The sequence below is a fragment of the Pangasianodon hypophthalmus genome, chromosome 21 (genome assembly GCF_027358585.1).
Source record: "Pangasianodon hypophthalmus isolate fPanHyp1 chromosome 21, fPanHyp1.pri, whole genome shotgun sequence".
NCBI lineage: Eukaryota > Metazoa > Chordata > Actinopteri > Siluriformes > Pangasiidae > Pangasianodon > Pangasianodon hypophthalmus.
The window spans coordinates 16846878-16869468 of NC_069730.1; the positions used below are offsets into that span (position 1 = coordinate 16846878).

At 37.5% G+C, this 22591-nt stretch overlaps 1 protein-coding gene across 1 annotated transcript; it reads right to left on the reverse strand.

Moving 5' to 3' along the window:
- Nucleotides 1-7085: 7085 nt before the first annotated feature.
- On the reverse strand, nt 7086-9253 carry foxl2b (forkhead box L2b). Its single transcript, XM_026925105.3, has 2 exons — nt 8986-9253; nt 7086-8872 (listed from the first exon to the last, which is right to left on the reverse strand). Exon 2 carries the CDS (start codon nt 8865-8867, stop codon nt 7956-7958), a length of 912 nt encoding a protein of 303 aa, XP_026780906.1. The 5' UTR covers nt 8868-8872; nt 8986-9253; the 3' UTR covers nt 7086-7955.
- Nucleotides 9254-22591: the final 13338 nt, after the last annotated feature.

The window sequence follows — 22591 nt, forward strand, 5'->3', positions numbered from 1 at the left end:
ATACATCTAAAAAGAGGTAGTAGTAGCTGAGGGGTTCTTCAGAAAGCAGACAAAAATGGTGAAAATATGGTTGAGTTTATGCACATAAGGGCCAGATATGGCAATGCCAAGTGTAAGTTGTGCAATAGTAAGCAGCTTTTAAGCAACATTTAAAGTTTTTAACCGCGTTTGAAATGTGGTCCAAAAAAAAAAAAAGACCCAAATGCAATAAATTCTAGTGTTGAATTTCAATACCCAAAGTGGAACAGCTATAAACATGCAGTCTCATCAACACTGAATGAAGACTGTCTCCTGGAAGGCAGATTTGCATGAATTCATCGCCGTCATTTTATAGGCAGTATGTGGGCCAGTTGAAGTGGTCACTAAGGAATAATTTATTTACGAGTTTGCGTAATCAGAAGGTTGTGAGTTCAAATCCTAGGGCAAATCTGCCCTTGAACAAGACCTTCAACATTTAGTTGTTTTGCTTCTCTGCTTATGTCTCCAAATAAAAAAAATGTAAGTGAAATAATTTTTTTATATTCTCTGATGCTTACTGCATATAGCTACATTATAAGGATGTTACATTTCCAGTGGTCAAAGCTGATGTGTGACCAATTCAGCAGCATATAACCAGGGTAACAAAAGTATCATTCATTGTGGTCGAGTACAACGCCATGATTCCTGGTGATATCAGGGGCATAATCTGGATAGGAAAATGAGTGATGTTGTCTATAGCCTTTATGCAAAATGGTCAGCTGTAGAGGAACTAATGTGAAAAAAATATCTACATAATATTCCATTTTATTGTGGGTATTTATTAAATGAAATATTTCTTGTTTCATTCATTCATCATCAGAAGCCAGTTTTTCCTGGTCAGAGACACAGTAGCGTTAATGTAGATTTTACGTTTCAATTTTCAAAATTTTCTTTACAGGAAAAGCTGTTAATGTTAAAAAAAAAAAAAAAAAAATCGCAAAAAAGGGAACAAAGACTGATTTTTCTTCCCCCAAAGTGAGATTGTTTGCAGCTTCCTTGGCTATCGACCTCTCAATCCCAAAGACATGTGGATTTGATTCAGAGAATTTGCCTTAGCTGAAATGTTTGGGAACACCTTGCCTTTTCTGAAGTGCAAAAGCTGTGCAAGAAATGTGGAGAGGAAGGTAATTCTGTAAGCCAATGGCCTGTCCAATTGCATTAACCCAATTGAGCCTCTCTGAGAAAAGTTGGATCAAAAGGAGGGAGAGAGAGAGAGAGAGAGAGAGAGAGAGAGAGAGAGAGAGAGAGAGAGTGTCAGTTAAGGAAGTTTGCCTGTATTTTTTAGTGGGTGCATTTTACAAGTATTGTATTGTATAGGACACTTTGTTGTGTTTATTTTTGTTATTTTCTTGTTTTAACAATGGAAGGTAAAAAATTTTAGGCTGTAAACTCTAAGCTTTAAACTATGAGCTTTAGTAGTAACACCACTTGATTAAAATCGGGTAACATCACGGTAATGTGAATGCAAAGTTTCATTCATTGAAATCTTATAGCTCTTAATGTATCAGAAAAGAAACAGTGTTCTTGTATATATGATAAAAAAAATTATTACATTAGTAAATTTACATATTTTGTCCCACCTTTTTAAACAGAGTAGAAGACGTGGGATGCGGTATAATAATAATAATAATATAATATAATAATAATAATAATAATAATAATAATAATAATGAAGAGGAAGAAGAAGAACAATATGCCCACCTCTTTTCCAAATAGTAAAACATACTGCCATTTCTCCTTTTTTTTTTATCATAATATATTACTGGGACTGAGAAATCGGAAATGAAATCAGAGTGCTGTAGATGTCAGCTCACTGCACTGCGGAGTAGATGAGCTCTCTGCACATGCGCTGTTCACTGCGCTCACTGCTGGACTTCAGATAAAACCCGGATCTAACTGAATGCACATTTCCACTCTTTGAGAGATGTCCAACTTTTGTTTAGTAATTTTCTTGTCATTACTATCATGCACTTATGCACCTATTAATGAAAGAATCACTATAAATAGCTGATCATTGTCTTTAATGTCATGCAGCAAAAAATCTGTGTTGGATTAAAGACCTGTTGGACACAAATGACCGTTAAGGTTTAACTCAGTAAATAAACAAAGACAATTTACCGTGTTTATTACTGATTATACAGTATCTGGGTCTGGATTCGCTCCGGAGTGCAGCTTGTCAGCAATGTGCGCTGCTATCCGCCACGAAATGAACGTTTTTTTTTTTTAACATAAACAAAATACATAAATCACTAGATAAACAGATGTTAAAAATATTTTAAAGGAGTGTAAAAAATGTAGTATATGCATATGTAGTATTTCTTATTTGGTTTTGTTAATTTTATCATTTCGTCTTTTTATTTTATACATTTTTCTTTTTACGCATATGTTTATTTTGGATTTATGAATGGATTTCATATTTTCTATTAGGCTATTGTTAGGTCTATATATTTATTCAGCTATTTTAAACCGAATTTTCCCGAAAATTATATTCACCCAATTTAAATTTCAATTTTTTTTTAATTTTTTAATTTTTATTTTTTTTAAGTATGAAAGCTTTGTATTATGTAGTATGTAGGTCTATTTAGTCTATGAAATATTATTTCTTAATAAGCAATTTAGCATTCACTTTTAACACACCTGATACTCATGAGCTAATTACCAAGGCCACAACTGGTTGCTTTTGGTATGTTAGAGGAGGAAAGACAACAGTCTACAGGGCTGCGACCTTCAGGACCTGCAGAAGTTCAGACCAAGTTCATGAATCTGAGGTGCTGAAGGTAAATGAAGTGCAACTCACTTATCAAGCTTAAGCAGTACAGCTTAAACACTTATCAAACTGTATATATATTGTTTGTGTGTGTGTGTGTGTGTCTGTGTGTCTGTGTGCGTGTGTGTGTATTATTTATTTTACAAAAGTACAGCTATTCAGAGCAGCATGTGTTGTTGAAAGTCATGTCGGATATTAACAAATGAAAAAAGGGTCGCAGTCGCAGTGAGACTTGACTGACAGCTTCCTTACTATCATAATGCCAAGGAAATCCAGAAAAAATAAACAGAGAAATAAATATAAACAAAAAGACACGAAATATGCTGTATAATAAATAAATAAGATAAATAATCTTATAAGTAAATATCCTGAATTATGCCAGATTTTAGGATAGATAGGCAGTTTATTTATTTAATTATTTATTTATTTATTTATTCTTTATTTATTTATTATTATTAGGGTTTTTTTGTTTTGTTATTTATTTAATATTTTTATTACTTCATTTATTTGTTCATTTTCTCTGAACTGTTCCCAGATAATAACTCGATGGAGTTTGCAGTTTGCAGCGTGCACAGTTTCCTCGCTATTGGAAATGAGTATAAGAGGCGCCCTCTAGCGGTTAGAGAGGTGAAGTGCTCCGTGTTTTTTCAACAAGATTCACGTCTGCAAATTCCTAAAAGCGCTCATGAGCCATAGTATTTATCAAATGTCTAAGTTTGCAACCCTTTCGAACAATTGCAAATTCGCAAGAAAACACACGAGATAACTCGTATAATGGGTTACTAATGATCAAGATTAGGGTTAGATTAGGGTCAAGATTAGAGATTATTCACAGGGTACATAATCCAGCGAAATCATTATGTGCGATTTTTTGGGGAGTGTGTGACCGAGATGTTATCTAGACAATAAATCTAATTTCATTTTAAATATATATTTACGTGTTTGTTATTATTTCAGTTATGCTTACATGTAAAGTTGCAAAAGATAGTTTTATGGCTGTTAATATCACAGAAATGTAAATGAACTAACTGGGATTTGAGACAAACTTGAGAGCAAACCATGTGGAAAGAGAAAACCATGAATTTAATCATTTCATTTATGCTTATAGATTTAGTGGATATAGTAATATAAAGGTTCATTTTATTTACCGACTTTCAGTAATTCCAAAGAAAATTCTATTCAATATTAAATGGCAATATTATTATTTTTGAATTGTATTTTTTTATTTTTGGGAGGCGACTTCAGGAGCTGCAGGGATGAATATTTTCAGTCATCCACATCAGTTCACTCCGAGATGGAATAAAATGATAATATAACAACATTGGAATTAATTAATTATGGCAGCAAATGGTAGCTTTTTAAAATAACATTCATGATTCTGTATTTCAGAAGTGAAATTTTTTAATCTTTTACTTAAAAAAATATTTTTTAAGTAATGGCAAAATATCAGAATATCTCCATGTACTGTTCATCGCCATGCATATAAGTGATTTTGAATATTGTTCATCGTGATGCAACATAATTTACAATAAATTGTTGTAAATAAATTGTAAATTGTGCAGTGTTCTAGTGTTTGTCTGGTTGCACTGATGATCCTGTATCACTCAATCAACTCGGGGTTGGTCAGAGAAGGTAGTTTTCACATGGCTTATGTAAGCAATTTTCGTGCTTTTGGACAACATATGTGATTTGAGCATTTTGGAAAGTTTGTCTTTAGTAATATTGAACAATTCCCGGACTTGCAGAAGCCAGGGAGAAGCCTGCATTCCGACCAGTGTTTACTGTACTGTAAATAGTGATGACCCTCATTCTTTCATTTCAATGGAGTCGGGGTGAAAGCTGCAGAGTTCAACTCTATTATAATTCCATGACAGGCAGAAAGGAAAGAAAAGAAACCCTAAAACACCCGACCCTGCTAAATTTAATATAAATAGTGGAAAATTCTGTTTAAATAAACAAATCGAGGACTAATATATTGCAGCAGCAGACTAATGTGTGTTGTATTATTGGTAGATTTATGCACTGAATGAGAATTAATGGGAAATATTAATTTGCGCAATTGCAAATTGTTTTTTTTTTTTTTTATTTCAAAATTTTGTATTTGTATATATAAAAGACACAATATGTTAAAAAATCTACTGTAACTCGTGGCTTCAATTTATTTATTTATTTATTTATCTTTTTTGAGGAGGAACTAGAAATACCTAGCAGCCCGACATCACTGGAACAAGCCATGGCGTCCTTGGATTTTGACACAAATTAAATTTCAATCCGAAATGTTCTACCGCTCGTGCGAATTCTCACGAATTTGTTTACATCTGCCTACATTTTCTCTTACGAATTTGTTTACAGCTCCAGAGCTGCACTTAAGACATTACAGACTATAGATGTAGAAGATAAAAGGTTTGTTTTGATGCTCGGTTTGAAGAACACTGGCAAGTGCCCATGTAAACATTTGTTACTTTCATAATAAATGAGTAATTATTAAGTGCATGTTAGCAAACCGCACTGACCTCTGACCTGTTATTACACACACTATATGCCTATATAGCCAATAAAAAAATGATAGTTTTCATCCCCATTTTCAATTAGTTTCACATTATATATATATATATATATATAAACTGGCAAAAGAAAAGATGTTAAATGGGATAAAATGCGACAAAAATAAACACCCTCCTTTAAGCAGTAAAATAAGGGACCCAGTACTAAACTTTGACGTTGACCTTGAGAAATTTTGCTAAGTGGCTTGATTTCTTTTTTAAAAATATGATTAAATTGCTGAATGTAATTTTTCAAGAGGCTATGTGTTTTAATTGTAGATTATTCTAAAAAACAAAGCTCAATAGAACAACATAACCGCAATGTACTAGTAACAACTGGTCTATAAAGTGGTCTATAAAGGGTTAATAATTGTTAGTTTCACCCTAATTTTACTGTGGTGCTTAAACGCAAGTCAGGATATATACAGATTTATATTCTTATTCCACCGTGTTTTATTTATATTCTTATTCCGCCGTGTTTTATTTATATTCTTATTCCACCATGTTAATTAACGTTTCTAGTTTCTACCTTATTAATTGGAAATGACTTTTATCTATCATCAATAATTCGACTATATTTTCCTGCTTAAAATGAACACTAGTCAATGCCTAGTCTGTATACTTTTTCTTTTTTTTTTAGAAATCTTACACTGAAATATTCTAATAAACAAATAATATCCCTGTGAAATGCGCTAAAATGTTCATAAAGGCATTTCTTTTTTCCATAGTTAAAGGCCTACAATCAAATATTTTAAACAAATAACAAGTTTGTACAATAGATTTTTTTAAAGATTTTTTTTTTTTACTTTTAAGCCTATAGCTACTGTAACTACTGTCAGTGCCCAGAGCCACATGGAGGTGATTTTCACATGAAATATTTATTGTGTGATTGGCCATGCAAGCCTATTATGTAATTACTGTTCAAGAAAAAAAAACTTAAAATTATATATATTTTTTTCATATTTGCATTGTTTTTCGTTTAGCCTCACATGTCGATGGCCCTTTTATATATATATATATATATATATATATATATATATATATATATATATATATATATATATATATATATGTATATATATATATATATATATATATATGTATATATAGATTGTGGCTTATTTGTTTATTTATTTATTTATTTACATATTATACTGGCTACTGGCCTACAATGACAGAACTGAAAAGTGTGTGTACCATGTTCAGATTGTAAAGATAACTTTATACTAAAATATAAATTAATTATTTTATGAACTGCGCAAATTCAACATGATTTATCACAGCCTAAAACCTCACAACAGTACAGGTCCTATATTACAGCCTATTAATTTACAATTTAAATAATATTACATTTTAAATTCATGCATGTATTTTATGTAATATGGCCTTTTTTTAATTAAAATATGCGAATTTACTAACCTATTTATAATATATCTCATATGTCAGTTATCACGACTTGTAAGCAATACGCAAGGAAATGTTTGTGAATCACTATCTGTTAAAATGATTATCTATTTTAAAGAAAGTATAAAAAAACTAAATTATTGCCAGCAAAACAGCTCCAAAACACTCCAATGGTCTGTTAAGTTTACAGTCAGAAAACATTCTCTGTTCAAATACACAGAATTTTACTAAAGACATACATTCTTAGTCTTTTTGGGTCACTATTACTTCTTAATTCAATGTAAAAATTTATAAGGCTGACCTGGTGGCTGGTTAATATTTCTGCACATCCAGAATATTAATCTACAAAGAAATATTTCACCAAAGTATTTTATTTAAAATAAGTGCCGATTTAACATGGTCCCAACAATGTCAATATTTCAATAGAGTATCAAAAAAATATCAACGAAAAGAGGTCTGGTCTGGTGATTTTTAAAAATACAGATTATTTTACAATGATCTAAAAAGCTAGGATGTCAGTATGCTAGAGGGCTAATCTACACTGCATGGAGTAAACAACAGACTGGGGCTACTTTAGGGCTCACAAGAATCATATAAACACACTCAGCTTCATTTTAAAAACACTGGATGAAGTTGAATTTACACAGTCCGAGCTCTTCTTTTACACACTGACCTATCGGCTGTAGTTAGAGTTGTTTAGATTTTATATTTGCATGTGCGCTCTGTAGGCTTCATCAGCCCAAAACTAAAAACCATCCAAGCTGCTGCGCAGCAAAAGCCCCGGCGTTGTGCACTGTCTGTGCTAAGATCAGGACATCTGGACACAGACAGGCACTGTGAAAGTTCATTCATCTTTGCTGGTGTAAATTCAAGACTGCACGAGTTTATTCTGTGCTGTAAAAGCTAATTTGACACTGGAAATCTAAGTGTGCACGCGCGATCCTTCTAAGCGAGATCTGCACTTCAGAGCCAATTTTTCAGTGTTGAATTAATACGCATTGTGATAAAGGAACATCTGTGTGTATCTATCTATCAACTGAAGCTCTACAAAGGCTTAATCCAACCCAGGGGATATTTTTTGCTTTCTTCAGAGCTACCCTGTTTCTATTCCGTGTAAGTCTCGAGAGGGAAAGAAATGTAAAAGAGACCTCCCAGGCGGTTTAGAAAACGTTCACAACACTGAGTCGTCAAGCAGTTTCCAGTTTTGTGGCTCTCGTTTCCGCCTAAATGTCAATCCGAGAGTGCAAGGCTGAATGCTTGGCTTCGTGGTCCCAGTACGAGTAGAGGTCGGTGGGCTGACGCGCGGCGCAGGCGAACTGGAGGCCCGCCGCGCTGTTGCCTGGTACGGGTGAAGGCGCGGACGCCGCTCCGCTTAGCTGCTGCGCCTGGTGCTGGTGATGACTCACGCCGTTATACGAGTTCATGACGCTCGGAAAGCCCATGGCCTGCATGCGGGAGTATGAGTTGTAGGACGCGGTGGAAAGGCCTTTCACGTTGATGGCGCTCACGTCGCTGCTCGGCATCTGGCACGACGCGTACGACGACATGGGCGGCGGAGGAGGAGGAGGAGGAGGCTGAGCGAGCGGCCAGGCGTTGTTCATGAAGCTCGGTTGGATGTACTTGGGAGGCGACAGGTAACCGTAGCCGTCTGCGCCGAACAGAGACTTGCCGGGCTGGAAGTGGGCCGCTGGAGGCCTGAACGGCCGCTTCATCCGCCGCCGGCGCCGGTAATTCCCCTTCTCAAACATGTCCTCGCACGCCGGGTCCAGAGTCCAGTAATTCCCCTTGCGCTCGCCGCCACCTTCGCGCGGCACTTTGATGAAGCACTCGTTCAGGCTCAGGTTGTGGCGGATGCTGTTCTGCCAGCCCTTCTTGTTCTTCTCGTAAAAGGGGAACTTGTTGATGATGTACTGGTAGATGCCTGACAGGGTCAGGCGCTTCTCCGAGCTCTCGCGTATGGCCATGGCGATGAGGGCCACGTAGGAGTACGGCGGCTTCTGGGACGGGTCCGCTTTCTCCGAGCTCGGCTCGGTCCGGACCGGCTCGTCCTTCACGAACTCCTCCGTCTTCACCGCGTTGGTGTCGTGCACCATCAGGGCCATTGCGTCACCCTCTAAGCCGTGGTAAGATGCCATCGCTCCTGAAACATAACAAAAACAAACCAAAACATCAACACAAAACACAAATGGAGACAGGTTACAATGGAGATAAAAGCACGAGCCACGCGAGCCACTTCTCTGTGCGCAAAGGTACCTGGTAATTTAGGAATTATGTCCTCTTCTTTGCATGCCTTTTTAACGGCCTGAACTACTGAAGCGCCATGGAAAAGGTAAGAACGTCTCCCGAGATGTATACGCGCCTCTCACAACTCCGTGTCCTCAAACTCCAAATTGCGCCGCGCACTTCTGCCGCTTGTTTCCTCTAAAAGCTCACACGGCGCTTTCTTCTGCGTTTGGCGCATCCTATTCGCCCACAGACGTGCGCTCTGACGATGCTCTGGGTTCCGCTTTCGTCACTCTCTCTCTCTCTCTCTCTCTCTCTCTCTCTCTGATCCACTAACAGCCTCGACTGCTCTTGAACCAAGGCAAGAGTATCAGTTTCCTCGTTTAAGTTAAAATTGGCCACAGTCTTGGATAAACATTTGGCAAACTATGGACACGCCTTCGTTTCCAAATATTAAGACATTAAGATTACGCGATCCGATATTTAGAATTTCTTAATAAGATCAAAATAATTGGAAAAACATAGACCTTAATGTAATAGTCCTGGGGCTTTTGGTTTTAATGTAGCTCAGCTAATTACCCGAATAATTCTCTTGTTTTGTGAATTAGCTTTATAATTCAAGTTTAATAAAGGTAGGTCTCTTTTTTTGGCAGTCATAGATATAAGTTTGGAGAGGAAAAGAGGAAAGCTGTTTTTTTAAACCACCCATGCAACAGGAGGCTCTGTGGCTGACTTGTGCAGGTGCAACAGCATTGTCCTGTATGTCAACACCTTCCATCCACTCACCTCCCCTTTGACTGACCAGAAAAAATAATAATAGTAGAGGCTTAGATATAGGCTATGGGTATGACTCTTAAATAATAATAATAATAATAATAATAATAATAATAGTAATAATAATAATAATAATAATAATAATAACAGTACACTCTTAGTGTACTAGAAAAAAGGATAATAAACTGTACCATTCCTTGTCAGATTTCTGAAATTTCATGTGTATTTTTCACCTAGGGAGGTACAGGTATTGTACCTTTAAAGCTTTACACTAAAAACTGATTATGGTCCATTTATATATCTTAAATCTTAAAAAAAAATCCATATATTCACATTCCACAGAAAAAATGTACATATTAAGTTTATAAAAGATGTAACCATGAACCATGTACATGTATCCATGAGGATACTACCCCAGTGACAAGGAAAGGTACCATATTAGAATTATCTGATAATAATAATAATGATAATAATAATAACAATAATAATAATAACAATAATAATAATAATTCCCAATGGAATAATACTTGCTGTTGCTACTGCTTCATTTTCAAAATGAAAACAAAATTTAAAATTGCCCAGTTATACATTCATCCATTATAAATCATATGACTATTTTATATTATAATAAAAGTGATGATGTCAAACAATAAAGGCTTTAGTGATTAGCAAGGCACCGTTTCAGTTTCACAATTGAAGAAGACCCACACTGCAAGACGTCATTTCTGAATCTCTGCAAGCAAAGTATGATATTTTAGGGAGATTTTAAACGTTTTTTAGACTTCCTGCCTGCTGCTTTGAAATGAGGATGTTTACGGTTCAGAGTGCAGGAATGCGGAGGGATATGAGCTCTGCAGGTCAGCGGGACAGCACACATCTCCTTCATTTTATTCAGCCTGGACTGAACTGAAGCTCAGCATTCGGCCCATAGGCTACTACTGCAGTGTTCAGAAAGCCATTGCGGAATGGGAAGATAAGCATAATGTCTTGAGAGATGTTGCTTGGGAGCATCTGAAATCACTTAATATTATTTATGAGATTATTAGATTATGTTGCTGTAGCCTATATTATTTGAGGTAAGTGCAAATTGGCTATATGGTCAAGATCTTGGTGGCTTTATGAAACTGTAAGTCTTAATTTAAGTTTTTAAAGATGAAATGGACCCTATATACTGGACTTCTGTGTTCTTCATGGCGTAGCTTTCCTATTAAAGCACTAATGAATCGGCGGGTGCTTCCTCACTTTGTAAAGCCCAGGATTGACCTCTGCCTTAAATTACAAAGCTGCACGGAGCACTGCTGCTCTTCCTGTAGGTGCTGCTCGGTGTGTCTGCTTTGAGAGTACAGATCATGTTTACCTTTCTTATCAGCGACAGGAAACTTATGGGAAGCTCTGAGCCTTTCTTCCAACAACTCATCTGTCAAATTACTATAATGCATTGCACCTTGGGAAAAAAAATATCCATAAATCCTTAGCACACTTTATGTGGGACTGACATTTAGGCTACTTCATTTATTTGATGGATATTCCATAATGTTCCAGAGATTGAAGATAACAGCAGAGGTGGCTTATTTGGATTTTTGAATGGGATCCTACACAGTGTATGTAATTGTTTCTGAAGTTGGAAGGAGGGGTGGGGTAAAGAAATATGAGCTGCAGTCAAAGTTCACCTACTCCTGATAGATGTGGTTTTGACAGATGCAGTAATTGGTTTGACAGTAATGCAGGTTTTTTATTCTTGTAAAACCTAACACTACAATGTGACCCAATCCAGCAAGGCTACCTAGAGAAAACAAGGTTAGCCTATATAATTTATCCAAATAGATTGCGAAGAACATTGTCAGAAACTTTTCAGTCACAACTTTCTGCATCTTCACGGCACTGGAACCCTAATGAATGAAAAATAAAATAGCTTGTGAATAAAATAATGTGACAACATGCACAGTTTACCTAAATGGGAAGATATCATAATATCTGCATCATTTTTTGATAATCTCAGCCAGCCTTGAGTATAATATGTGATTTAAACCTGTCAGTGTTTGTAAAATGCAAATTTCTTCCTGTGAAATATATAACTGACTATTCTGGTTCATTTAGTCAGCTAACTCATGACTCACTACTGTCATAAACTGAACACGTATTTCAACTCGTCTAAAGCTACATGTTACATGCATTGAAAGTGGTCAAAAATGGCATAAAATGAGATTTATATGACCTCATTGAGACATTGTGTACGTTATGCCAATATTAGCTGAAAACTGTGTGTGTGTGAGTTTGTGTGTGTGTGTGTGTGTGTGTTTGTGTGTGTTTGTGTGTGTGTGGGTGGGTCGGTGTGTGCGCGCGCTATCTGAGGATTCTTCTTTTCAGATTGGGAAGATAAGACATGGAATTGGAATTATTAGACCCTACAAGCTTGCAATTTGTGAAAATCAATGGATAATCAATGGATTATTTAAAGAAATAAAGATTTTTTCCACCATTGACCACTAACACTCTGTCATAAGTATCCAGTCAGAAACTCAGGTATAAAGTACTGTGAAAATCCCACTTGTAATTATATCTTGAAGAGCTATTTTAGGTCCATGAAGGTAGGTATTCTGAAGACAGGATATTTAGGTATTTAGGTATCCTGAAGACAGGATAACTTAATATTACTTTCTACATTTATATATATATATATATATATATATATATATATATATATATATACGTCTATACACTCCCAATTCTATAATAATCAGTACCATAAAATCAGAATTATTATTTTTTTTTTAAAACAATGTTAGCTAACATTTAGACATTGTGTACATTTCCATAAACACCTAATTTCCAAATCCAAAGCGAACAGCTCTGAGTAGGATTGCTTATTATTTATGCTAATTATTACCTTGATTAAGAAGAATATCACAATATATCAGTAATAACACAGTCAGTCATTAGGGACACTGACTTGCTCATTCTTGGTCGCTTGCTGGCGCGTTACAAAAACGTGAAGGCCTGAGATTTGTGTAACCACACCTAAAGTGGGGGGCTTAAGCAATAAAGACCTGAGTCTAACTCTCAAACGGGTTCTCTGATACATAGAGAGCTTTTGGAAGTTTGATCCTCATCTGCCACACACAGCAGCAATCAATCGTGGTCTTTGATGGCGTGTTCTCTGGCCCAGGAGGAAGCTTTCTCACAGCGCTATTTCTGGCCCGCTTACGCTCCTTTGTTTCTCCAGAGGAGCAGGTGAAGGTGCCTGTGCAGCTTTGATCAAGAAGACCAGGGCTCTGTAAACAAGTCCCAACATGGTTTAGTCAGATCTAGCCTCTCAGTTAGCCTGCACCTTTTCCTGAGCAGACTGAACACACAGCACAGAACAATAAAAAGATTTAAAAAATTGCATTAAAAATTTGAAAATAATGTTGCAGACTCAAGGAGATAACTACAAGGGGGATAGAATTTACTCTTTAAGAAACCATAGCGCTACTGAATTCTCGAATCTGATTGGTCACAAGGTGTTGATGTGGAGTAAGACTCAGCAGGTTTATATTAATGCGCTTACTCTAATATGTTATCATTTCTATAGTAACAATTTATTCACAGGGAATTACATATTGTCGCACATAATGGGAGGCTAACAATAAACAAGTGAAAAAACATGTTATTTAACAAAGAAAAACACATAATCATTGATATGGTGAAGTTTTCTGTAAGGAGAAGTTTACTTGCCATTTATGGAAGGAGTCTCCAGTGCCAGGACAGTCAGTAAGGTTTCTGTCACGAGAGAGTCTTCAGAACAGAAGACCTAACGGTTTGCCCTTTTTGGTTTCTTTGTAACATGAAACTTATCTTGTAAACATTCGACACCATTAAATGTAACTACAGATGGTTAAAAATACAATGTATTGTTCATTAATAAATGAAAAAAATTTAATAATTTGCAAATTGCTGTGTTAATAAGAGGAATTCAGGATGTGCTGTTATTGGAAAATAATCAACTTCAGGGTGGTAACAATAAGCCACTTTGTTTCACGCAACATTACGCCACTTCATTGTTGATTATTTTCCTATAACAGCATGCCCCCAAATGTTTTATTCATTACATAATACCCAGAAAGGAGAACATGATCATATTATTTCTTATAAATAATGATACAATTTTAAAATCTTATGAATAAAAAAAACTTGATTTATTGAGAATCAGGTTTTGGTACATTTATAATGTGTGTGCATTATATGATATTCAGTCCTGATAAGCCTTGGGTTCAATTCACATTAACTTTTCACATTAATCTTACACATTGGAATCGCAGTGTTTTGGCGGCTCACAGACAGGGTGTTGACAGCTGTGTTTTGGGTCATTCTGCTACCATACGTACACACCCCTTTGGTGAACAGGTGCACTGCCCTCATCTTTCTCTCTCTCTTTCCTCGAGCGCGACAAATATTGATTATATTCATGCTTTCTTCATCGATTCCCAACATTTATCCAAAAGGGGGTTTCAGTGGGGGCCAAAAAGAAACTCTATAATTAATGAATAAATCACTATTTTATCTTCTGATTTGGTCACTGTTAAAAAAAGAGAAGAATAGTGCTTAATGCAAACTGAAATTACTTTTAAAAATGACAAGGTTATGTGTTTCTTCACATTTCTAAACTGTAGCATTTATTATCCACCAACTACATGGAGACCAATGCAAAAATATTAAACTAGTGTTACGTTAAAACGGTGTGGAGTAAAAATGTGTAACCATTCATTGTTCTTTGGAATTTAGATCCAGGTTAGATTAGATCCAGATGATCTTCTCTTAACTGTTCTCAGAGAAACAGTACACACTTCTTAGCATTAATGTCAGCACTGTAATATTTAACAGTTCTTGACACCTGTTGTGTAGCAATCCAATAAAGACCTGCATCATCATGGGCCTGAATTTCAGCAAAACAGGATGTTTTAGGATATGTTTAAAAGAAACTTCAAGCAACACCATCGTGGTAATAAAATGTCTCAAAAGCAGTATTTTCTCTACAAAAATGTTTCTACGAAGCTAAAATTCTTTTCTATTCAAGTACAGGGAACATTACAAACCTCAATATGGACCTGTCAAATCAGCATGGAGTAAAATTTACTAACAGAGACAGGATTTTGAATGTTTTGCCATGTGCGGTTAGGCACATCCACCAAAACTCGTTGCTGCCAGGCAAGGCGAGTTTCTGAAAGGCTGTCTCTGTGTGCGGCTGAGCCGCGGGTGATGGCAGAGGCTGCATGCGCCTGCTCGTGATTCAATGTCCTGTTTATGTTGAACCTCAGTGCAGTCTTCCTGAGGGAAGCAGGACCATACGGATTTGGTGGCCTCGCCGTTTGGACTTAGCTAAACACGTGCACGTGCACTCGTACGAATATGGAATACAGTGCATACAGGAGAAAACTTACAAACTCATAAATCCTATTACTTAATGCTTACTATTGCTGTAAAAGAAAGTATGTAATTCATATAGGTACTCAGGTAATATGAGAGGATCAGAGTTCCTCCGTGGGGGACGGGTGCAGTATCTGTGTGCGTGTTTGGGAGTTCGTAGAGGGACCGAAGGGACGGCCGGTGGCATGCAGGTCACCCCCTGTTGGGGGCAGTGGAGGGTCATCTCGCAGCAGGACCTTTCTCTTGGGGGTCAGGCTCCGGCTGCAGTTCTAAGCAGAGGAAGGAGCTGGGGCGACCCCAGAGAGAGGGACCCCAGCAAGGATCGGCCCTGGCCAATGTGTTCTCAATCATAGGAAACGCAAACAAAAAAAGCAGAGCCTGATTTAAGAAAAGGCCATGGAGCTCTCCAGAGAAACCCCCCCTTGATTCCTCCACTAGAGCCACCCAGAGCCCAGCGCTCGGCTCTTGCCTCCTGGAGAGGGGGAGGAAGAAAAAGAAAAGAAGGAAAGGAAAGGTAAAAAAAACAAACACCTTTCTTGTTAACAAGGCACAGAAGCATCAGGTTCCTTCTGTCCCCCTTGTCTTTCTCTCTCTTTTTGCTTTATCCCCTCTGATTCTACCTCCGCCTCGATCTCCTCTGCCTTGTGTTTGTGTGTGTGTGTGTGTGTGTGTGTCTTAGAGTATGATGAGGACTTGCCCCCTGTGAAGCAAAACAAACAAATACAGAGCTTAAGGAGGTGCCGCCACTAATGAATGACAGCTGAAATGAGAAAGAGAAAACAATTACAGTCAGGTAATAGTGGAAAGTTAATACATGGGCTTTAGCAACAGTCAACACATGATTAGAACAAAGGGAAAGACATTAGCTGGAGTTGCTTATGGTGTTTGTGTATTTATTAACACAGATGTACAGGGCTTTAGATTCCGGATGGAATCAGTAAAGTTTCTTTGCCTGTGTAATTCAGGGATTTTCAGACTTATTCATTTAGTGTAAAAGAAATTCAGAAAATTCAAAGGGCTCCTTTGTGGTCGCAGCACAGATTAATTTCTTGAGTATAATCAAATTATACAAATATTAAGTACCATAAAACTTATTTATTGGAACCATGGGCATTTAAAAAATATATTTCACACACAAAACCTGTGATAAATTGTAGATTTGAAACATTTTATTTCAGATTAATAGCATATTTCTGAGTTTTTGCTAAAATTGCACTTAGATCATTAGTGAAGTGTGTTTTTAAATGATTAAGCTTCAAATTTCTTCTTATGAGAATCATATTAGTTTAACTGGCATCATTTCAATTCAGATTAGAACTATAATATTTATTGCAACTATAATAGCAATTGATAACAGTTGAACTCAAACAGTGATCTCAAATAATATTTTGCAATTAAAAGTAAATTAAAATATGTGATAGACACCTGATGGGAGCAAGAAATGGACTCTTAGCAATCTAAAGAAGCCTGCCAACAAATATTGCATAATAAACAATGAACACTGTGACAATGTTTAGATAGTAGTGGCATAGTGGTACGTTGAATCAAATCCATAACTCAGAACATTTGGGACAGAAAATTAACTCCTTAAACTCCCAGGAGCCATCAGCAGGTCCAGACCTACAATTCAAACTCTCATAACGACAGACTTTTCCTATTAGATTTGCTGTAAGCTTTAAGATTAATAATTGAATAATAAGCACAGGCTTTCAGGGGTGTAGTGTAGAGGGATAAGGCTGTCCAAATTATCCTTGTGCTGTGTGAACACGTCATGCCACAAATATGCAAAAATATAAGACTATAAAAGATACTGTTTTGTGATTTGCCTTTTTTTGAACCCCTTAAGCTGGGTTTATACTGTAAAGCCTAACTTTGCTGTCGCAGACAATAATCCCACCTCTTTGGTATGCAGTGTGATCACCTGCAGCCAATTTAATGCCATTGCAACCAAGACATCTGACAACAGGTTCTGGCAGTGTCCGAAATTTTTTTATTTAAACCTCAGAGTGTGAGCGCTGTTACAATACTCGTCTAAAAGCCACCAATAGCAGGATGGCACATTATGTCAGAAATCTCATGTTACAGCTACAAATACAGTAGTGGCGATGTCGAAACATAAATGAAACATGCTAATGGACAGAAAAAAATCCTTATTACCTCAAGCTCACAAGAATGTTTCCGTTTATACGACTCTATTTTCTCCGTGAGCCTGGATCACGCTTATTGATGATGTAAGCAGATCGTAGATCATAGATCTTTTGATTGTGGGTCTATCATTCGTGGATCGTCATCATGACATGGAGAACATGTGTTATTGCACAGTCTGTTATAGAATTCAATCAAGATTTTATTGCGATCTTGTACAGTGGGAAAAGTAATCATCTTAAAAGACAGCTGAAATAGCACTGTCTAAAAGACAAAGTGATGATTTGATAGTTCTTCATTCCATCAAGGAAAATGCTTGCATACAGAGACAAGCTGAAGAAGCTGTTAGAAATGTCTGAATGGAGAATATGAAGTGCAGTGCTGGTTTCGGCTTCGGGCCGAGCAGCTGTGCCTCTAGGTTGATAAAAACAGAACAGATCTCAGCAGGCCACATTCCCAGAGCCTCTCCCTGTGGATTAGAGCTAACAAACTGCTGCAGTGAAGCTTTACATGAATTCAGTTATATCTGTCAGCCTTCCTTATAGTTACTAATACTACAGAACAGGGTGGAAGTGGCCTACGTGGGGTGGGGTTGTTGGTGGGGTATGTGAGGATGAGTGTGTAGCATTAAAACAGAGAGAACTCATCCACATCTCACACTATTGAGGGTGATCAGTCATTTTCACACATGCTGCCATGACATCTTTCTTGTCCTGCGTTCAAGCGTGACGAGTGTCAGACAAAAGCGGGGACACCGACAGCTTGCCTCTGCCATGTGAACGACCCCATGTTTTGTCTCACCTAGCTGATAAAATGAGATTAAGGTAAAGGGGCCTGTCGCTGCACTACTCAGCTTCGCACTCTTTTGTATGAGTACCAGCTAGCAGGCAGACGACCTCTGCATGGTCTAAAAAACGAACAGGGCTGCGGGATTGACAGCACAGCTTCCTTGAATTAACGCAGTGGAGTTCAATGGTTCAGGTTAATGCTGCTCATTCACTAACTCGTGCAAAGAGACCCACATGGATGTTACCTCACATGTAGAACAAAGCCTTTTTTTTAAGCACAAGCCAGCGCACACACCTTTCTGATACATGCATATTTAAAATACAAAATAATATCTTGCAATTTGCATTTGATAATCATAGAAACTGGTACATAATTCATTCATTTATTGCAGGTAGGGTTGAGGTGGAAACAGTAGGCATGAGATGGGAATACACCCCGGATGTAACGCAAAGGGCACACATATTCAAACACAGTGCAATTTACCGTAGCCAAGCCACCTACTGGAACCTGAAAAACCCGGAGGAAACCCACACAGACATGCGGAAAACTTGTGGGACTCCAAACAGACAGTAATCTAAGCTCAGGATTGAAGCAAACGACCTTGGAGCTGTGAGGCGGCAACACTACCCACTTCCCCCACACACTGTATATCATTTATACCCAAATACTTTTGTGCTTTGTAACTTTGTGCTTTCAAAACACAGAAAATAATCATGTCAACCGATGTTTATGTGATTCTGGCAGATTTTTTGAGCAGGTGTGGTGGTCCCAAAAGAGACCTGGAGGACACCATCCATATTACAGTGTTTAGCTAGCTAGCTAGCTCATTTAGCTCCTGCAGTAATAAACTCTCCTTGCAACTGTAGCTTTTTAATCCATTATTTTGTTTAGATAATTACTCAGCTAGCTAGCAATTTAGCTATTATATTTAGCTACTCCAACAACTGTCAACTAGCAGGTTAGTGCTAATTATGCTGTTTTAGGTAACATTTTCACATGTTCTTAATTTGAAATTTGAATATATTTCAGTATGACACAAAGTAGCAAGGTAGCAATGTGTTAGTTTCATCCATGACTAAGTGTTTAAAAGATGTTACATGGTAGCTAATCCTGTATTTTTATGCTTCATTATTTTTGCTAGCTAGCAAGCAGGCCATCTTGTAGCTGTTGTATGTTAAATTCTCTCAGAACTATCATAAAATCCCTTATAATTTAGTTTGGTTTATAAAGGATAACCAGCACTACCTGTCATTCGCTAGCTAAAATTACTTTTGCAGTATAAGTTACAGATCCTAGATTATGTGGATGCAGTATTTTGTGGTCTATTTTGTTGGATTTACATTTGGGCTACTTTGTATTATGTATCGAAATACATTTTGATGTATATTGCCTTGTCTCTCAGCCCCATGGAGATGAAGTGGCTAGCTTAACAAGCAGGGTTCATTTTAATCTACACAGAGCCACCCAGTAGGTCCCATCCCCAATGTTAAATGCCACCAGCGATAGTGAACGCTCTAGACATAACACTGCTCATTTTGTTTAGAATTCCGATTGTCATTTTATCGCCTTCCTCAGAACAGTGCCTCTGTGATAAAAATGGTGTGACTCATAACAACGACGCAGCAAACACCCCTTTCTCATTACCCTAAGTTACAGAAAAATATATTATGTTTCTATTATTGGCTTCACAAAGTTATTTAAGAACACATCAACACACACTTGGCTAGTTTACGCAGTGGGCTGTCTATCTGAACTCAAACACTCAACAACTCGGCTCAATGAGATTTACCGGTAAGCTCCATTGAGTCATATGTGACAAAATGTTTACTACAGCCTAATCTCCTTCAGATCTCATAACGCATAGTTGGCAAGATAAAAATAAAGGGTGTTTTAGTATAGTTCATTATGTAGACACAATTGTCATAGCAGTGATACTTTGTATTAGATAATGACTTATTTTTAATGTACAGAATTTCAAATATGATAGCCTGAGGCGAGCATTAATGCATTGCATTTACTTAAGTAACCTTCCTGAATAAACCTTCCTTTTATTTTTAGGGTTCGGCTACTTTTTGCACTTGAAATTTGTACACAGACATGTACTTTTACATTGTTACATAAAATCAGGTTAAATTCAATTAAACTGCAATATTTTTTAAATATGTGAGGCTTATAAACACATTCAAGGTCAGACATTATTCTACCACAGTGATTAATTTTGCTGATCTTGCTGTATTTTCACTTTTTTCCACTTTGTTCCACATTTTTAGGTCTGTCATTCCTTACAGAGTGGAATATACTCATAACATGTAAAGGTTCTTTTTTCGTCAGTAGTATACTTAAATGAATAAAATAAAATATATGTGTACATATGTAATATACACTCAGCAGTCACTTTAATAGGAACACTTGTGCCCCTGCCCATCATGTGGCAGCAGGGCAATGCATAAAGTCATGCAGATACAGGTCAAGAGCTTCTTAGCAAACATCAGAATAGGACAAAACAACAGAAGGCCACATCGGAATCCACTCCTTTCAGCGAAGAACAGGAATCTCAGGCTACAGTGGGCAAAGGCTGGACAGAGGAAAAAGACTCGGCACTGTTCTTCCACTCTTCAACTGTACAGTTTTGGTGAACCTGTGCCCACTGTAGCCTGAGATTCCTGTTCTTTGCAGGAGTAGATCCCAGTGTAGTCTTCTGCTCAAGGTTCAACATATTGTGAGATGCTTTTCTGCTCACCAAGGTTGTAAAGAGTAGCTATTCGAGTTACTGTAGCCTTCCTGTCAGCTTGAACCAGTCTGACTATTCTCCTCTGACCTCTCTTATCAACAAGGCATTTCTGCTTGCAGACCTTCCACTCACTGGAATCGTTTTGTTTTCACAGCATTCTGTATAAACTCTAAGAGACTTTTGTCCATAAAAATTAGGAGATTTCTGAAATAAATCTCCTGTCTGAAGCCTGTCTTAACCATGGCCACTGGGTGTGTTCAATGATTCCTTTAGTTTTCATTAGGTAATATTCCAGTACCTCAGAGGCAGGCCTTTCTCAGTGATGTCTATCGGACGCTGAGACCCTCATCAGTTCACTGTGTTCTGCCTGTATCTTGGTACACGGCGTCACATAGGCACAGCAATGTGTGTGTGTTAGCCACTCCAGGCCTCTCCTCCGGGAAAAAGACTCCCACTTGTGCCTTATCGGCTGTTGACATGCAGAAGCCGGTAGACTTGGTCATGTCAGCTCTGCTGATATGCTCGCGTGGCATAGCTAGTGATAAATACAATACTGAGAAAATTCTCAAATAAAATACTTCTCATAACACTTGTCCTCTCTAAGAGAGTGAATGATAGCTTGTTATGATTTGCTTTTGAGTTCGGCTGTTACACTGCCTAAGTAGTGCTTCTTAGCGCTTTTGCTTTTTATCTCCATTTATTAGTCACTCGTCATAACCATTACACAGAGAGCTGTTTTGATCAGTGAGACAGGAATGGCTGGTAATCCTCATGCAGTTGACTAAACAATCACAGTGTCGTTTTGTCAAGCGAGTCCATGACACAGCAGCTTCCCCCGAGCTTTCGCTCAGCCCTTTAAAGCATGCCCTGTGTGACCCTGAGTGCAGGAATGCTAAGCCCTGCACAGGAAGCTGCTCAAGTGCTCGGTCATATCAAAGAGCCCAAGTGAGTGACAGGTAAGCCCAAGCCTGAGAAGACATGACCCTCCTGCACTGAGGCACAATAGCGGCATGCACCTGTGGTAAAATGTGTGTAAGAGTGCTGGACCCCCCTCCCAAACCATGCTTAGACTTGACCATGTACCTACACACACACATATCACACTCCCTGCAGGTGTTCACAGGTATTGTTAAAAGCAGGTAAGCAAAACCATTGCTCTGACACTGGAGGTCCTCGCCAGGATGGGGGTGAGGGGCATTGACTTGAGGAACTGTGCTGGAAAAACAGATGGGTGAAAAGGGGACAGTTACATTGATGAAAAATCATCCTGTGAGACTGTCAGCAAACTCTGTACCTGGAAACGAATGTATTGTTTTCCTATTTCTGTGCTCTTGTATTTTCATTCTACAGAATGCCTTAAATGCTTCTGATATCAACAACAATAAAATATATCATGTAAATGTATGAAAATAATGTACACAGTACTGTAAAAATGTATTTTGTATTTTAAAAATGGAAGACGAGTTCAAATTGCCACTTCACTTGATAACTGCACTTCACTTGACAGCATGTCAGTGGTTGATAGCTTATGCTAACAGTTATGCTAGCTATCCTTCAGAAACCATGCTGTTAGTCTATACAAAGTTGTATAATGATCAATTAAACATTTTTTTTCTAAAGTAATAGTGTACCAGGAATGTTAACCCGATGTTATGCTTTCTCCTTGAGCAATAGCAAGAATTTTACATAGTTTGTAGCAGCTTTGCCTGCTAGCATTCAGCTCACTAGCTACTGGAATACAAGGTAATAAAAAACAATTATGTGGAAAAAGAATACAGTGCATTGCATAAGTGC